Genomic DNA, 12831 nt, shown 5'->3' with positions numbered 1-12831 from the left:
GTGTTCAATTGGAAGGAGCTTGAATGATGCACTCCCCTCTATATATATAACAACGAACCTACTCCTGGCCAAACCAGAGATGTATCCAGACTAAAACTCCCAAATCTAATCTACTTAGGATTCGGCCAATCCTAGTTCCAATAGGTTTCTGAACCAAGCTCTATATAGTGAATCAGATTCACTCATGAATTCCCAACGCCTTCAACTTTGAAAACCCCTTGTTGTACCAAGACTCGACTTCTTCGCTCTTATCCAAATCAATCCTACATGCAACAGGACTTGGCCGACCTGATTGGCGGCTTATGACAGCTTGGATGGCCCATAGTATTTTCGGAAGAGCATTGGACCGAACACAAACCTAAGCTCGGCCCAATAATATTATTTTGGGCGTAAACAGAAGTATAACTGAGAAAGGGGAAAAGAAGAAGAAGGGTGGTGAGGGAGGGGAGAAATAAAAACAAATAAATGAAAACAAAATCTTGAAGGTAAAACAACGTACAATAAGCGCCAGCACCACCTGCCTTTTGATGGTTTTGTGCCCCAGTAGGGATTCATGTACTACCCATAAAAGCACGAGGTACAAGCATCCCACAGCAGTCATTACCCTCAAGAAAATTAGAAAATCCTTATGTTGAGGCACTATGGTTATAGTGAGTATTATCACCAGTGGTGAAGCTACAAAGGTACTGTGATGGGCATCCGCCCCTCCCCTCGTCGGAAATTATGCCCAGGAGGGTGGTTCCGCCCCTCTGGTCTTGTCGGAATTAATGGCTACACCTGCACTGCATATCGGTTTCTATATGGGTTTCTGCTTGAGTTTCTGCTGCTGTGCAGCAACTTTTGTTTTTTTTTTTCAAATCCCTTAAATGAAACGGCATCGTTTCATTTAAAAAAAAAAAAACAAACTCCTTACTAAAACGCACCGTTTCGTTTGATAGGTTAAAAAAATAAAAAGAAAATTAAAGGGAACCACTGTCCCCGTGCCTTTAAAGCAGTCTTCACTTTTTCAAAACAAATCCCCTTTTTAGAAAACCAATCAGAATAGCCGTGCCCCCCCCCCCAAATCCCAACAGCAGTTTCAGTTTTAGCGCCCTCCATCCCGTTCCGTTGTCCCTTATTTCTCCTTCCAGCCGAGCCAGCCAGCCGCCAGCCTCTAGCAGCCAACCTATTGGTTCGTTTTTCACTTCTCTCTCAATTTTGGGTAAATTTTTTAACTTTCTAATTTATATTATCCCTAACCCTAATTGATTAATTAATACGAAATTTTAGTTTATTAATATAGAATCATAAAGTAATACACTAATATAGTTATTGATTATTGATTTTTGCGTATAAATATGAATCCTATGAATGATTATTGATGAATGAAATTATTGACTAGAGTAAAAATTGAATTCTTGATTATTGATTAATTGATTATTGATATTAATTTATGAATTGAATTTTTGTGTATTAAATAATTTATATGAATATTGGTATTGATTAATTGAATTGTTGGTTTAATTAGTTAGTACTCATATTGACTATAGTATAGTTTACTCTAGGATTAAGAGTCTAAGACTTTTTCTTTTCTTTTCCATATACAGTTACATAATGGAACGATACTATAAGAATCAGTGCTTAAATCCTCCTTCAAATATTTCGGCTAGTCCTTCAAATATTCCGAGTAGTCCTCCTTCGAATATTCCAAATATTCCTTCTTCAAGTATTCCAGGTAGTTCCCAACAAAGTGAGGTCACTGAGTTGGATGAAATACTGGCTAATCTTCCTTCAAACCCTGGACATAGATGTCGAATGCTTGATTATCCACCTAATTATCATGAAGCAATTCGTCGACACTATCTCCAAAATAATCCTTGTCAACCTAAAGACCACACCATACCCAGAAAAGTTAGCAACAATCGATGTTTTGTCACCTGTTGGTTTGATAATTTTAAGTGGTTAGAGTATAGTATAGTAAAAGATGCTGCATTTTTCCGTTATTGCTATCTATTCAAGTGTTATTTTGATAAACAGGGAAATGCCGGAAGTGATGTCTTCACCGAGATTGGGTTTACAAATTGGAGGAAAGGACCCAAAAAATTTCGAGATCATGAGGGAGGTGTTGGAAGTCTTCATAATAAAGCTTTACAACAAGCTAGAGATTTGATGATGCAAAAACAACATATTGAAATATTTGTGATTAAGCAAACCGATGAAGCTCGCATTAATTATCACACTTTATTGTGTGGCGCACTTGATTGCACAAGATGGTTGTTGCAACAAGGTTTGCCTTTTTGTGGCCATGATGAATCGTTCAAATCAAGCAATAAGGGTAATTATTTGGAGCATATGCAATTTCTTGCAGATCATAATGATAAAGTTAGGAAGGTTGTATTTGAGAATGCTCCCAAGAATCTCAAGTATACTTCTTCCGATATTCAAAAAGATCTTGTCCGTGCTTGTGCCATTGAAACTATTGGTGCAATTACTAAAGATATGGAAAGTACATTTTTTTCTCTTTTGGTTGATGGATCACGTAATTCTTCAACTAAAGAGCAAATGGCGATGGTATTTAGTAATGTGAACAAAGAAGGAGAAGTAATTGAAAGGTTTTTGGGTGTGCAATATGTCTCCTCTACAACTAGTAGCTCGCTTGAAGAGGCCATTGAGAGATTATTTGCTTCAACAAATTTGAGTATGTCCAAGTTACGGGGACAAGGCTATGATGGAGCTAGTAATATGAAAGGAGAACTCAATGGCCTTAAAGCAAAGATTTTGAACAAGTATCCTCAAGCATTTTATGTTCATTGTTTTGCACACCAACTTCAACTAGCTCTTGTAGCCGTTGCACAAGGAATTGAGGGTGTCGCCATTTTCTTCAACAATGCTAGTATTTTGGTCAATACTATTGGATCATCGTGTAAGCGTCGTGATGCATTTAGAGAGAAACAACTAGAACAAATTAAGAAAGCTCTTGATATTGGTGATCTTGAAATGGGTAGAGGGTTAAATCAAGAGAGTTGTCTTATGTGTCCTTGTGATACACGTTGGAACTCACATTATGGTACTATAATTAGTATTATTGTCATGTTTGAAGCCGTGGTGGAGGTGCTTGAATGGATTAAAGATGATACCAACCAAGACAGTTTCGGTGAAATAAGTCAGTTATTTCATAACATACAAACTTTTGATTTTGTGTTTCACCTTTTTTTTTATGAGACTCGTATTGGGAATTACAAATGAGTTATCACAAGCATTACAAAAGAAAGATCAAGATATTGTGACTGCAATGACATTAATGGAAGTATGCAAGCAAAGATTACAATCCTTGAGAGATGATGACTTTGGGGACTTACTTGATGATGTACAAAAGTTTTGTCAAGAGCATGATATTGTCATTCCTAACATGGAGGATTTGCATTTCGTACCCGGAAAATCAAGGCGTAAAGCTCCAAGACTCACAAACTTCCATTACTATCGTGTGGACCTCTATTTTCAAGTCCTTGACACACAATTAAGGGAATTGAATGATTGCTTTAATGAGGTAAACACCGAGTTGCTTCTTTGTATAGCATGTTTGAGTCCGATGAATAATTTTGCATCTTTTGACAAAGCAAAAATTGTTCGTCTAGCTCAACTTTATCCTCAAGATTTTGATCGTATGGATCTCATGAACCTTCCAATTCAACTTGACAATTACATTTACGATATGAAGATGCACAGTGAATTTTCATCATTGAGAGGAATTGGTGATCTTGCAAAAGAGTTGGTGAAGACTGGGAGGTTTGCAAGCTATATATTAGTGTATAAGCTTCTTACATTGGCTTTGGTTTTACCGGTTACAACCGCTTCGGTGGAGAGAGCTTTTTCTGCTATGAAGATTGTGAAAACACCATTGCGTAACAAAATGGGAGATCAATGGTTGAGTGATAGCATGCTTGTTTATATTGAGAGAGATGTATTTACTTTTATTGATAATGAGCCTATTATGCAACGTTTTCATGATATGAAACCTCGTCAATAACAATTGTAATTTGTTCGTATTGATAAATTATGGAAGACATTATTATAGAAAATGATTTGGTTGTTGCTATTGTTTTGAACCTTGCACTCTTTTAACTTCGCCCCTTCCCCCGTCAATTCATGGCTTCGCCACTGATTGTCACTATGAAGAGTGTGTAGTACAGACCGTAATAACTAAAGTTTCTGATGATTTGAACTGCAGTGGCTTTTGGGGTTGCGGGGATGTTCAAGAGGCAGAAGAGCTTGAGGTCATTGCGCTTTTTTCCGGTTGAATCCTTCCACTCGTTGAGATCATCGGTGGTCGTTGGTGGAGGTGGTGGTGTTGAGGTGGTGGACGGCCTTTGAATGGTACCATAGCTAGCCATCTTCTGACCCAAAAAAATGTGGTGTCTAATTTGAATTGATGGGATTAGAAAGAAGTAATACTTGCTGATGTTTTGGATCGAAATTTCCCAATAATATATAAGAAAGTTTAGAAAGGGTAAATTGCATATATTTATAAGTGTATATACATACACATACACATGATAAGAGGTCCGGACGGGACTTTTAAAGCTTAGTGACGATTACAACAACATTTTTTTTTGTCCAAATCTGAGTTAAAGACAAACAAAATGAGAAGTTTGGCGTGATTAGCTAGTTCAACGCATTCTCTTGTTTGTTTCTTCATTTTTGGCTCATTTTTATTGATAAGAATGAAGAAAACAATTGGGAATGAAACACAATAATATACAATTTAGAGTCTATTCAATAGCTATTTGCTTTTCGGTTTTCAGTTTTTGTGCTTGAATTATGAAGTATAAATGAGAAAGGGGAGAAGAAGAAGAAGGGTGGTGAGGGAGGGAAAAGAAATAAAAAAATAAATAAAAACAAAATCTTAAAAGTAAAAACAACTTAAAATAAGTATTTTTTGTACAATTTCTTATGCAGTTTGTTTTAGATCTCTCGTAACATGCTTCCTCAACTCCACATCAACATACTTTACCATATCTCACGTATAAAAACTAAAATCTAAAACCAAAATCCAATTATATAAAGGGCGTTTGATAACAATTTTAGTTTCTTATACTTGCCCTAAACACCATTATTCTCCCGACCTAGACTTCACCGTTTACTGAGAGTCAAGTAAGCAATTTCCCACTTTGTTTATGACGTTGCTTTTTGTCAAAGTCTCATTCAATCAAATGTCGTACACAATTGAATCTCTCCATGGACAATTTCCAGCCATAATATAATATCGTTAAGACTGAATTTTCTTTCAAGTAGACTTGGACCATATCCATTATCTACAGCATCCTTCACAATAAGAAAAACTTGGGTAAGGTTGTTCAAGTCTCGTGACAATGCTGATAGGCAAAACTGATGGTGCAGTACATAACTTTTCGCTATGGAATATAATCACAGCCAAATAAGCCATTATGCGGTATGTAAATTAGGTTAAATTTAACACATTGCATTAGGTCAGGAAAAAAATGATCTAGTGAGATCAGACAATCAAATTATAGTAAATCAGATTAACAAGCATTCATATAACTCCCTTGTTTTCTTTACCACTCATGTGCTGATACTGAATTTGTTCTATAGCTTATCTTCCGTACTGTATTGCATTCTAATAAGCAACAGGCTTGATGTAATCAGGCTCGACCGTTTTGTTGAGGGGCTATGGCTGTTAAAGATCTTATGACAATGTATCTGTTATCACAGCAAATAAGAGTTAAATTCATCTTTACAAGATTACAGTTACCTCCTCATCAAAGTCGCGAGCATTAGTAGCCTGGCCAAATTCTACGCATGACATCTTCGTTTCTTACATTTCGATGGACATAAACCTTGGGCTCTTTAACCTGGAGCGAGGATGAAGTAGTTGCCATCTGATTATAATTCAAACATGCAACTACTTCTGTGAAAATATATAGATTCCGTACCACTAGAACGGGTGGGAAACCAGTTCTCAAACGAAGCCGAGTGAAGCCATTTACAGCAAATAGGCACTTGAACTCATCAATGGCAGGATGTTCACTGTTACATATGGAATCAGACACAACATAAATGAGACCAACGCAAAACAACGAAAGTTTCAATCAGAGGACATTCAACACTAAAAGAATGGAGAATCTTTTTGGATTTAGGCAAATCTCTACATGTCTGTCGAAGGGGCATATGTATTAGAAGAATAATTATCACAAAACAATTTTCTAAATTACTTAATCCTGTTATGTGGGAACGAATGAAATGCTTTTAACATAATTGATGATATATAAAACGACTCCTTGTTGAAGTTGTTAAGATTCTAGCCGTTAGGGTTCCTTTATTCTAGGGTTTATTCTTGGACGTGCTAATAACCCTCATATACCTGAGGGACAAGTTTATATTCTGTTTTGACCTAGTCACTTACCACGATTATAGGACGTGTACAATCGTGGGTTGTTATTTACTTTCCCGTTTGATGTAAGGCTATTTAATAGCCAAAGTTGTTTCAGTTTAATAAGAATTCTCTAAGTTTACAAGTGCAATCATACTTTGTATTCACAAAGCTCTTTGATATCCTAGTTCAGTTCTAACATCTGGTGTCAAAACCCCATCACGGGGCCTGATCAAAACCTACAAACACAGTTACCAACATGAGGGAACAAGAACATGACGTTTGAGAGTAGTTTTGTGCAACCTGCCATTCCAAGGTTCGATGGGCACTATGATCACTGGAGTATGCTTATGGAGAATATTCTGCATTCCAAGGAATATTAGAACTTGGTGGAGACAAGGATCACTGCAGTAGTAGGAGGGGCTGATTCTAGTGACTCGCAGAAGAAGGCACTGGAGGATCAAAAGCTGAAGGACTTGAAGGCCAAGAACTATTTATATTAGACCATTGATCGTTCCATCCTGGAAATGATTTTGAAAGACACTGCGAAGGATATATGGGATTCCTTGGAGCAGAAGTATCAACAAACAGCACGTGTAAAGCGTGCTCAATTGCAGACACTTCGAAAGGAGTTTGAAGTACCGCATATGAAGGCTGGAGAATCTGTCAACAATTATTTTGGAATGATGCTCATCATAGCCAATAAGATGAGGATTCATGGAGAAAGAATGGAGGATGTGGTGATCATTGAGAAGATTTTGAGGTCTATGACTTCAAAATATGATTATGTTGTTTGCTCGATTGAGGAGTCAAATGACTTGGATGCTTTATCCATAGATGAGCTTCAGAGTAGTCTTTTGGAGCATGAACAAAGAATCAGTAGGCATGTAGTGGATAAACAAGCCCTTCAAGTAACTTCTGGAGTTCAACAAGAAGGAAGAGGTGGTGATTGTGGCACCTATCATGGAAGGGGAAGAAAAAGAGGTAGATTTGGGTTCGACAAATCTATCCTAGAATGTTATAACTGTCATGAGCTAGGGCATTTTCAGTGGGAATGCCCTATGAGAGCGAGGGATTCAAAGGCTAATTTTGCAGAAACAAAAGAAAAAATGTTGCTAATGGCGCAGGTGGATTTTGAGGAAGCTGAGATGGAGTACATTTGGTTTCTTGATTCTGGATTTTAAGGAAGCTGAGTATTGATCAACTGTAAGAGAGGGGACTCGCAGTGCTCATGCAACATGGAAAGTGTAAGATCTTTCATCCTAAGAAAGGTCTAATTATGGAGATTGAGATGACGTATAATAGGATGTTTGCACTAGTTGCTCACTTCCCACCAAAGGAACAAAAGTGTCTCTCCATGACAACCACAGATCAAGCAAACCTTTGGCATTGTCAATATAGGCATTTGAGTTGGAATGGATTGAAAGTGCTACAACAAAAGAATATGGTTGAAACGTTGCTAAAGTTCAAAGCCTCTCAAATAATGTGTGAAGACTGCCTTGTGGGAAAGCAGCATCGTGATTCTTTTCCAAGGGAAAGTGTGTGTAAAGCTTCCAAGATTCTTCAGTTGATACATACTGACATATATAGCCTAATAAGTTCAATCTCGAATGGTAAGAAAATGTATCTTATCACCTTTATTGATTACTTTAGTATAAGAACTTGGGTTTACTTTCTGGTGGAGAAATTAGAAGCCTTTGTCGTGGTCAAAACGTATAAAGCTAGAGTGGAGAAAGAAACAAGAGCATTCATAAGGGGCTTAAGGACAGATCAAGGGATGAGTTCACATCACATGAATTCACAAGTTTATGCAATGAGAATGGTATCCACAGACAGTTGACAGCTGCTTACACTCCTCAACAAAACGACGTTCTGAAAGGAATAATCGAACCATCATGAATATGGTTCGGTGCATGCTATCAAAGAAGCAAATTTCAAATACTTTCTAGCCAGAAGCAGTGAACTAGGTAGTGCATGTCTTAAATCGAAGTCCAACCCTTGCCTTGAAAAGCAAAACACCTGAAGAAGCTTGGAGTGGGCGCAAACCATCAATGAATCACTTTAGAGTCTTTGGATGCATATCCCATGTGCATGTACCTGATAGCAAAAGAGTGAAACTTGATGACAAAAGCCTCAAATGCATATTGTTAGGGGTGAGTGAAGAATCCAAAGCTTATAGATTGTTTGATCCCATTTAAGAGAAGATTATTGTAAGTCAAGATGTGGTCTTTGAGGAAAATCAACAATGGAATTGGGATGACAATCATGAGGAAGCTATTTTATATGATCTTGAATGGGAAACAGATGAAGAATCAATTACAGAAGATGAAGGAAATGAAGAAGGTTCTAAAACTAATGAAGATGTGGGAAACAATGAGTTTGATGGCAGTGACTCATTAGAAGTAGGAGATATCACGAATGAAGACAGTGCACCTCGAAAGGGATGAACTTGAAAGCCACCAATCTGGATGAGGGATTATGAAACTGGGCCAGGTCTCTCTGATGAAGAAAGTGTGAACTTGGCTCACCTAGCCTTGTTTACTAATGGTGATCCCACTACATTTGATGATGCTGTGAAAAGTGAGAAGTTGAGACAAGCAATGGATCAGGAAATAGAAGCCATAAAGAGAAATGGTACATGGGAACTAACGGATCTACCATCAAAGGGAAAAACTATTAGAGTGAAGTGGGTTTTCAAGACAAAACTGAATGAAAATGGTGAAGTGGACAAATACAAGGCTCAACTCATTGCCAAGGGATATAGTCAACAATATGGAGTGGATTTTTCTGAAGTGTTTGCACCAGTGGCTCATCTGGATACAATTCAAATGGTTATTTCCCTTGTTGCACAAAAGAGTTGGAAGATTTATCAACTCAACGTCAAATCAGCTTTTCTACATTGAGAGATTAATGAGGAAGTTTTTGTTGAACAGCCACATGGTTATGAATAGAAGGGGAGTGAATCTAAAGTGTATCATCTCAAAAAGGCATTATACGGACTCAAACAGGCTCAACGGGCCTGGTACAATCGAATAGAGTCGTATTTCATCAAGGAGGGTTTCAATAAGTGTCCCTACGAACATACGTTGTTTATCAAAGTAGCCAATGAAGGTAAAATTTTGATTGTATGCCTTATGTTGATGATCTTATATTCACTGGGAATGATGAGCTTCTGTTCAAGCAATTTAAAAGGTCCATGATGGTTGAGTTCGATATGGCTGATCTCGGCAAAATGAGGTACTTCCTTAGCATTGAAGTGGTGCAGAAAACGGATGGCATATTCATTAGTCAAAGGAAGTATGCACAAGAAGTGTTGGAAAGGCTTAACATGGATCAATGCAACTCAGTGCAAAATCCAATGGTTCCTGGATTTAAACTTACTCGTGATGAAGAAGGAGTGGGAGTTGATAGTACGCTTTATAAGCAAATGGTTGGAAGTCTCATGTACCTAACTGCTACACGTCTTGATCTTATGTTCACTATAAGTTTAATTAGTAGGTACATGGAGCACCCTACTGAGTCTCATTTATTCGAAGCAAAAAGGATTTTAAGGTACGTGAAGGGCACTGTTGGTTTTGGGGTATTCTACAAGAAGGGAGGAGATGAAGAACTTATTGGCTACACGGATAGTGACTATGCTGGTGATCAAGATGACAGAAATAGTACTTCAGGTTATGTTTTTGTGATGAATTCAAGTGCAGTTTCATGGTCCTCGAAGAAGCAACCAGTGGTTATTCTTTCTACTATTGAAGCAGAGTTTATTGCTGCGGCTTTAAGTGCATGTCAAGTGGTGTAGTTAAGGAGAATTCTGAGAAGTTTAAGTTTGATGTAAACTGGTCTGACAAAGGTATTTTGTGATAATGTCTCTACCATTAAGCTTTCAAAAATTCTAGTAATGCATGGTTGTAGCAACCACATAGATGTAAGGTTTCATTTTCTTCGTGACCTTGTCAAAGATGGAGTAGTAGAGCTGTTACAGTGTTCTACGCAAGAATAGATTGCAAACATCATGACAAAGTCGTTGAAGCTAGAAGTGTTTCTGAAGCTGCAAGGTTTAATGGGTGTTTGCGAATACCCTGGAATAAACTGAATAACAATGGTGTTCAGTTTAAGAGAGGATGTTGAAGTTGTTAAGATTCTAACTGTTAGGGTTCCTTTATTCTAGGGTTTATTCCTGGACGTGCTAATAACCTTCCTATACTTGAGGGACAAGTTTATTTTTTGTTTTGACCTAGTCACTTACCACGATTCTAGGACCTGTACAATCATGGGTTGTTATTTACTTTCCCATTTGATGTAAGGCTATTTAATAGCCAAAGTTGTTGTTTCAGTTTAATAAGAATTCTCCTGAGTTTACAAGTGCAATCATAGTTTGTATTCACAAAGCTCTTCGATAACCTAGTTCAGTTCTAACACTCCTGGCGTTTTATAAACAAATTGCCAAACAAAGCTTCTCATCCAGAGCACTTTTAAATGGTTTGACACTCAAATAAACGGTTTGCTTGGAAACTGTTTTGGCAGAAATTCTGGATAGATGGTCAATGTTGAGGCAAAAGCAAAGATTTCTCCTCCAAATACAATAGCACATTTGATTCTAAGACGCAAAGTCAAAAGAGCTGAGACTATAGTATCCCTAGACATTACATTATGTTCATGTAAAAAGACCAAGGAATGGGTTTTTGAAGTACAACTAATCCAAGTACATGGACAATTTTGACATTCACCACTATTAAATTCCGTAGATGATGCACAATCTGATTTTAGCATATAGCGTCGTACCAGGCAATTTATAGCTGCATAATATTTCTCTTTTAACCAATACCCATACGCCAAATTGACTACAAGAAGAAAACACAAAAATAAGTAAAAGGTGCATGACACATGAATAAGTTGTCAAAGTCAATTGATTTTGTAATCAAAATGCAAACTAGCATGCATCTCAGACCAAGCACAGTAAGGGCTGCAGAGGTTCTAATCATACAAAAACAAATACAAGGTCACACAAATAATGTTATCTTCATTTTCTAGTATTCACGGGCACTCTTTCTCGTTGTTTTTCAAATCGAGGCTTCTATAGGAAATTAGGAGTTCTATCCAATTGTAATATTGTTGGTCCTAAAAACTACCAAGCCTATGTGGCGCGCAGGCTGAGTAATTAATAAGCTAACTACGTCCTTCAGTTGTGTGTGGGGTGTGCCAACTCGTCGGCCTAGCTCAGCCAAGGAGTAAAATATGTTGATGTTGCGTTGAGCGCGTTGCTGACTTCTTGATCTTGGGACTGCAGCCGATGAAGGAACACGTCTCGGCTTTTAGGTTCTAGAGCCTGAAGACAAGGCTGCTAGTTTTGCAAAGTTCAATATCAGATTCGACTTTCAATATGCCCAATGTAGTAACCTGGTAACACCTCACTTCGCCGAGAAGGCTAATGAGATAACCTCTGCCAACAAGGATTCAGAAATTCTTCTCAACCGAGACTTGGATAAATAACCAGTCGGCCTCAAAGCAGTGTTGTTTATCCAAACTGAAGGTGTGTTGGAAATGTGCCCTAAAACCAATCATATGATGATACTTTACGGACATTTCACATGTTAAACTAATCTAGTTTAATATCAAGGGCAAAGATTATTGTTTGAGCCGTCTCATATAAATGTTATATGCTTAAACGATAAGTCCAAGGAATATGTGATTGGGAGAATGCAATCTAAAGAAGTTAGATTCATGAGACCATTCTTTCGTATACATATCCTAAACGTTCCTGATCATAGGATTGCCAATTGGGCATGGACAGTCCGTTAAGATCAGTACGTGTTGTGTTTTCTCTCAGGGAGAGTGACTAGTCTCGAGTCATTGGTGTGTGTGACATCAAGACAAGTACGTAGGTGCTCAATAGAGAATGAGTTCACTGAACACGATCAACGAAGAGTTCTCATATTCATGTCACATGAGAACTCATGGTTGGGATAATGCAAAGTAGTCATTTGACCTGAGGCATCATAGTTGTCTTGTGGTTAAGTCCTTGATCTTTGATTATGTCAAAAGTCACTCCAAAAGGAGGGTGTCCACGGCATAGTTGGGGTTAAGCCACTTAGCCATGGAGGCAAGTGAATGCGCAACAAGGGATCTCTAACCTTCAAACCGTTTGAGGGAGAATACTCTATGATATGATTAAGAATCTCTGGCCAGAGTATGGATGAGATTTAGGAAGTCGTTCCAAATCACATTCAAGGTAATCATATAAGCACACGAATCACATTGGATAGTAGACATGAATAAACTATCAAACCAAACAATGTGGTCAAGAGTATTGTATTAGAGAAAGACCGTATTGCATTTGTAATCCTAAACTGAATAGGTTCTCTACCTCTTCTGATTAGCTTGGGTAACCATGATATGCTGCTAGGTGTCACTCTTGGTTTGTGGAAGCCCTAAACGTGTATAAACACTAAAGGGAGAATTGAAAGTAA

At 37.8% G+C, this 12831-nt stretch overlaps 2 protein-coding genes across 2 annotated transcripts; both read left to right on the top strand.

Annotated features, from left to right (window-relative positions):
* Positions 1-691: 691 nt before the first annotated feature.
* Positions 692-3225, top strand: LOC126602380 (uncharacterized). The gene is made up of 3 exons (XM_050269226.1): positions 692-828; positions 1587-1824; positions 2017-3225. Exons 1-3 carry the CDS (start codon positions 692-694, stop codon positions 3223-3225), a joined length of 1584 nt encoding a protein of 527 aa, XP_050125183.1.
* Positions 3226-9494: 6269 nt separating this feature from the next.
* Positions 9495-10163, top strand: LOC126602364 (secreted RxLR effector protein 161-like). Its single transcript, XM_050269210.1, has one exon. It carries the CDS (start codon positions 9495-9497, stop codon positions 10161-10163), a length of 669 nt encoding a protein of 222 aa, XP_050125167.1.
* Positions 10164-12831: the final 2668 nt, after the last annotated feature.

Source organism: Malus sylvestris, chromosome 2 (genome assembly GCF_916048215.2).
Source record: "Malus sylvestris chromosome 2, drMalSylv7.2, whole genome shotgun sequence".
In the NCBI taxonomy this organism is placed as follows: domain Eukaryota; kingdom Viridiplantae; phylum Streptophyta; class Magnoliopsida; order Rosales; family Rosaceae; genus Malus; species Malus sylvestris.
This window is presented reverse-complemented; position numbering and strand designations above follow the sequence as displayed.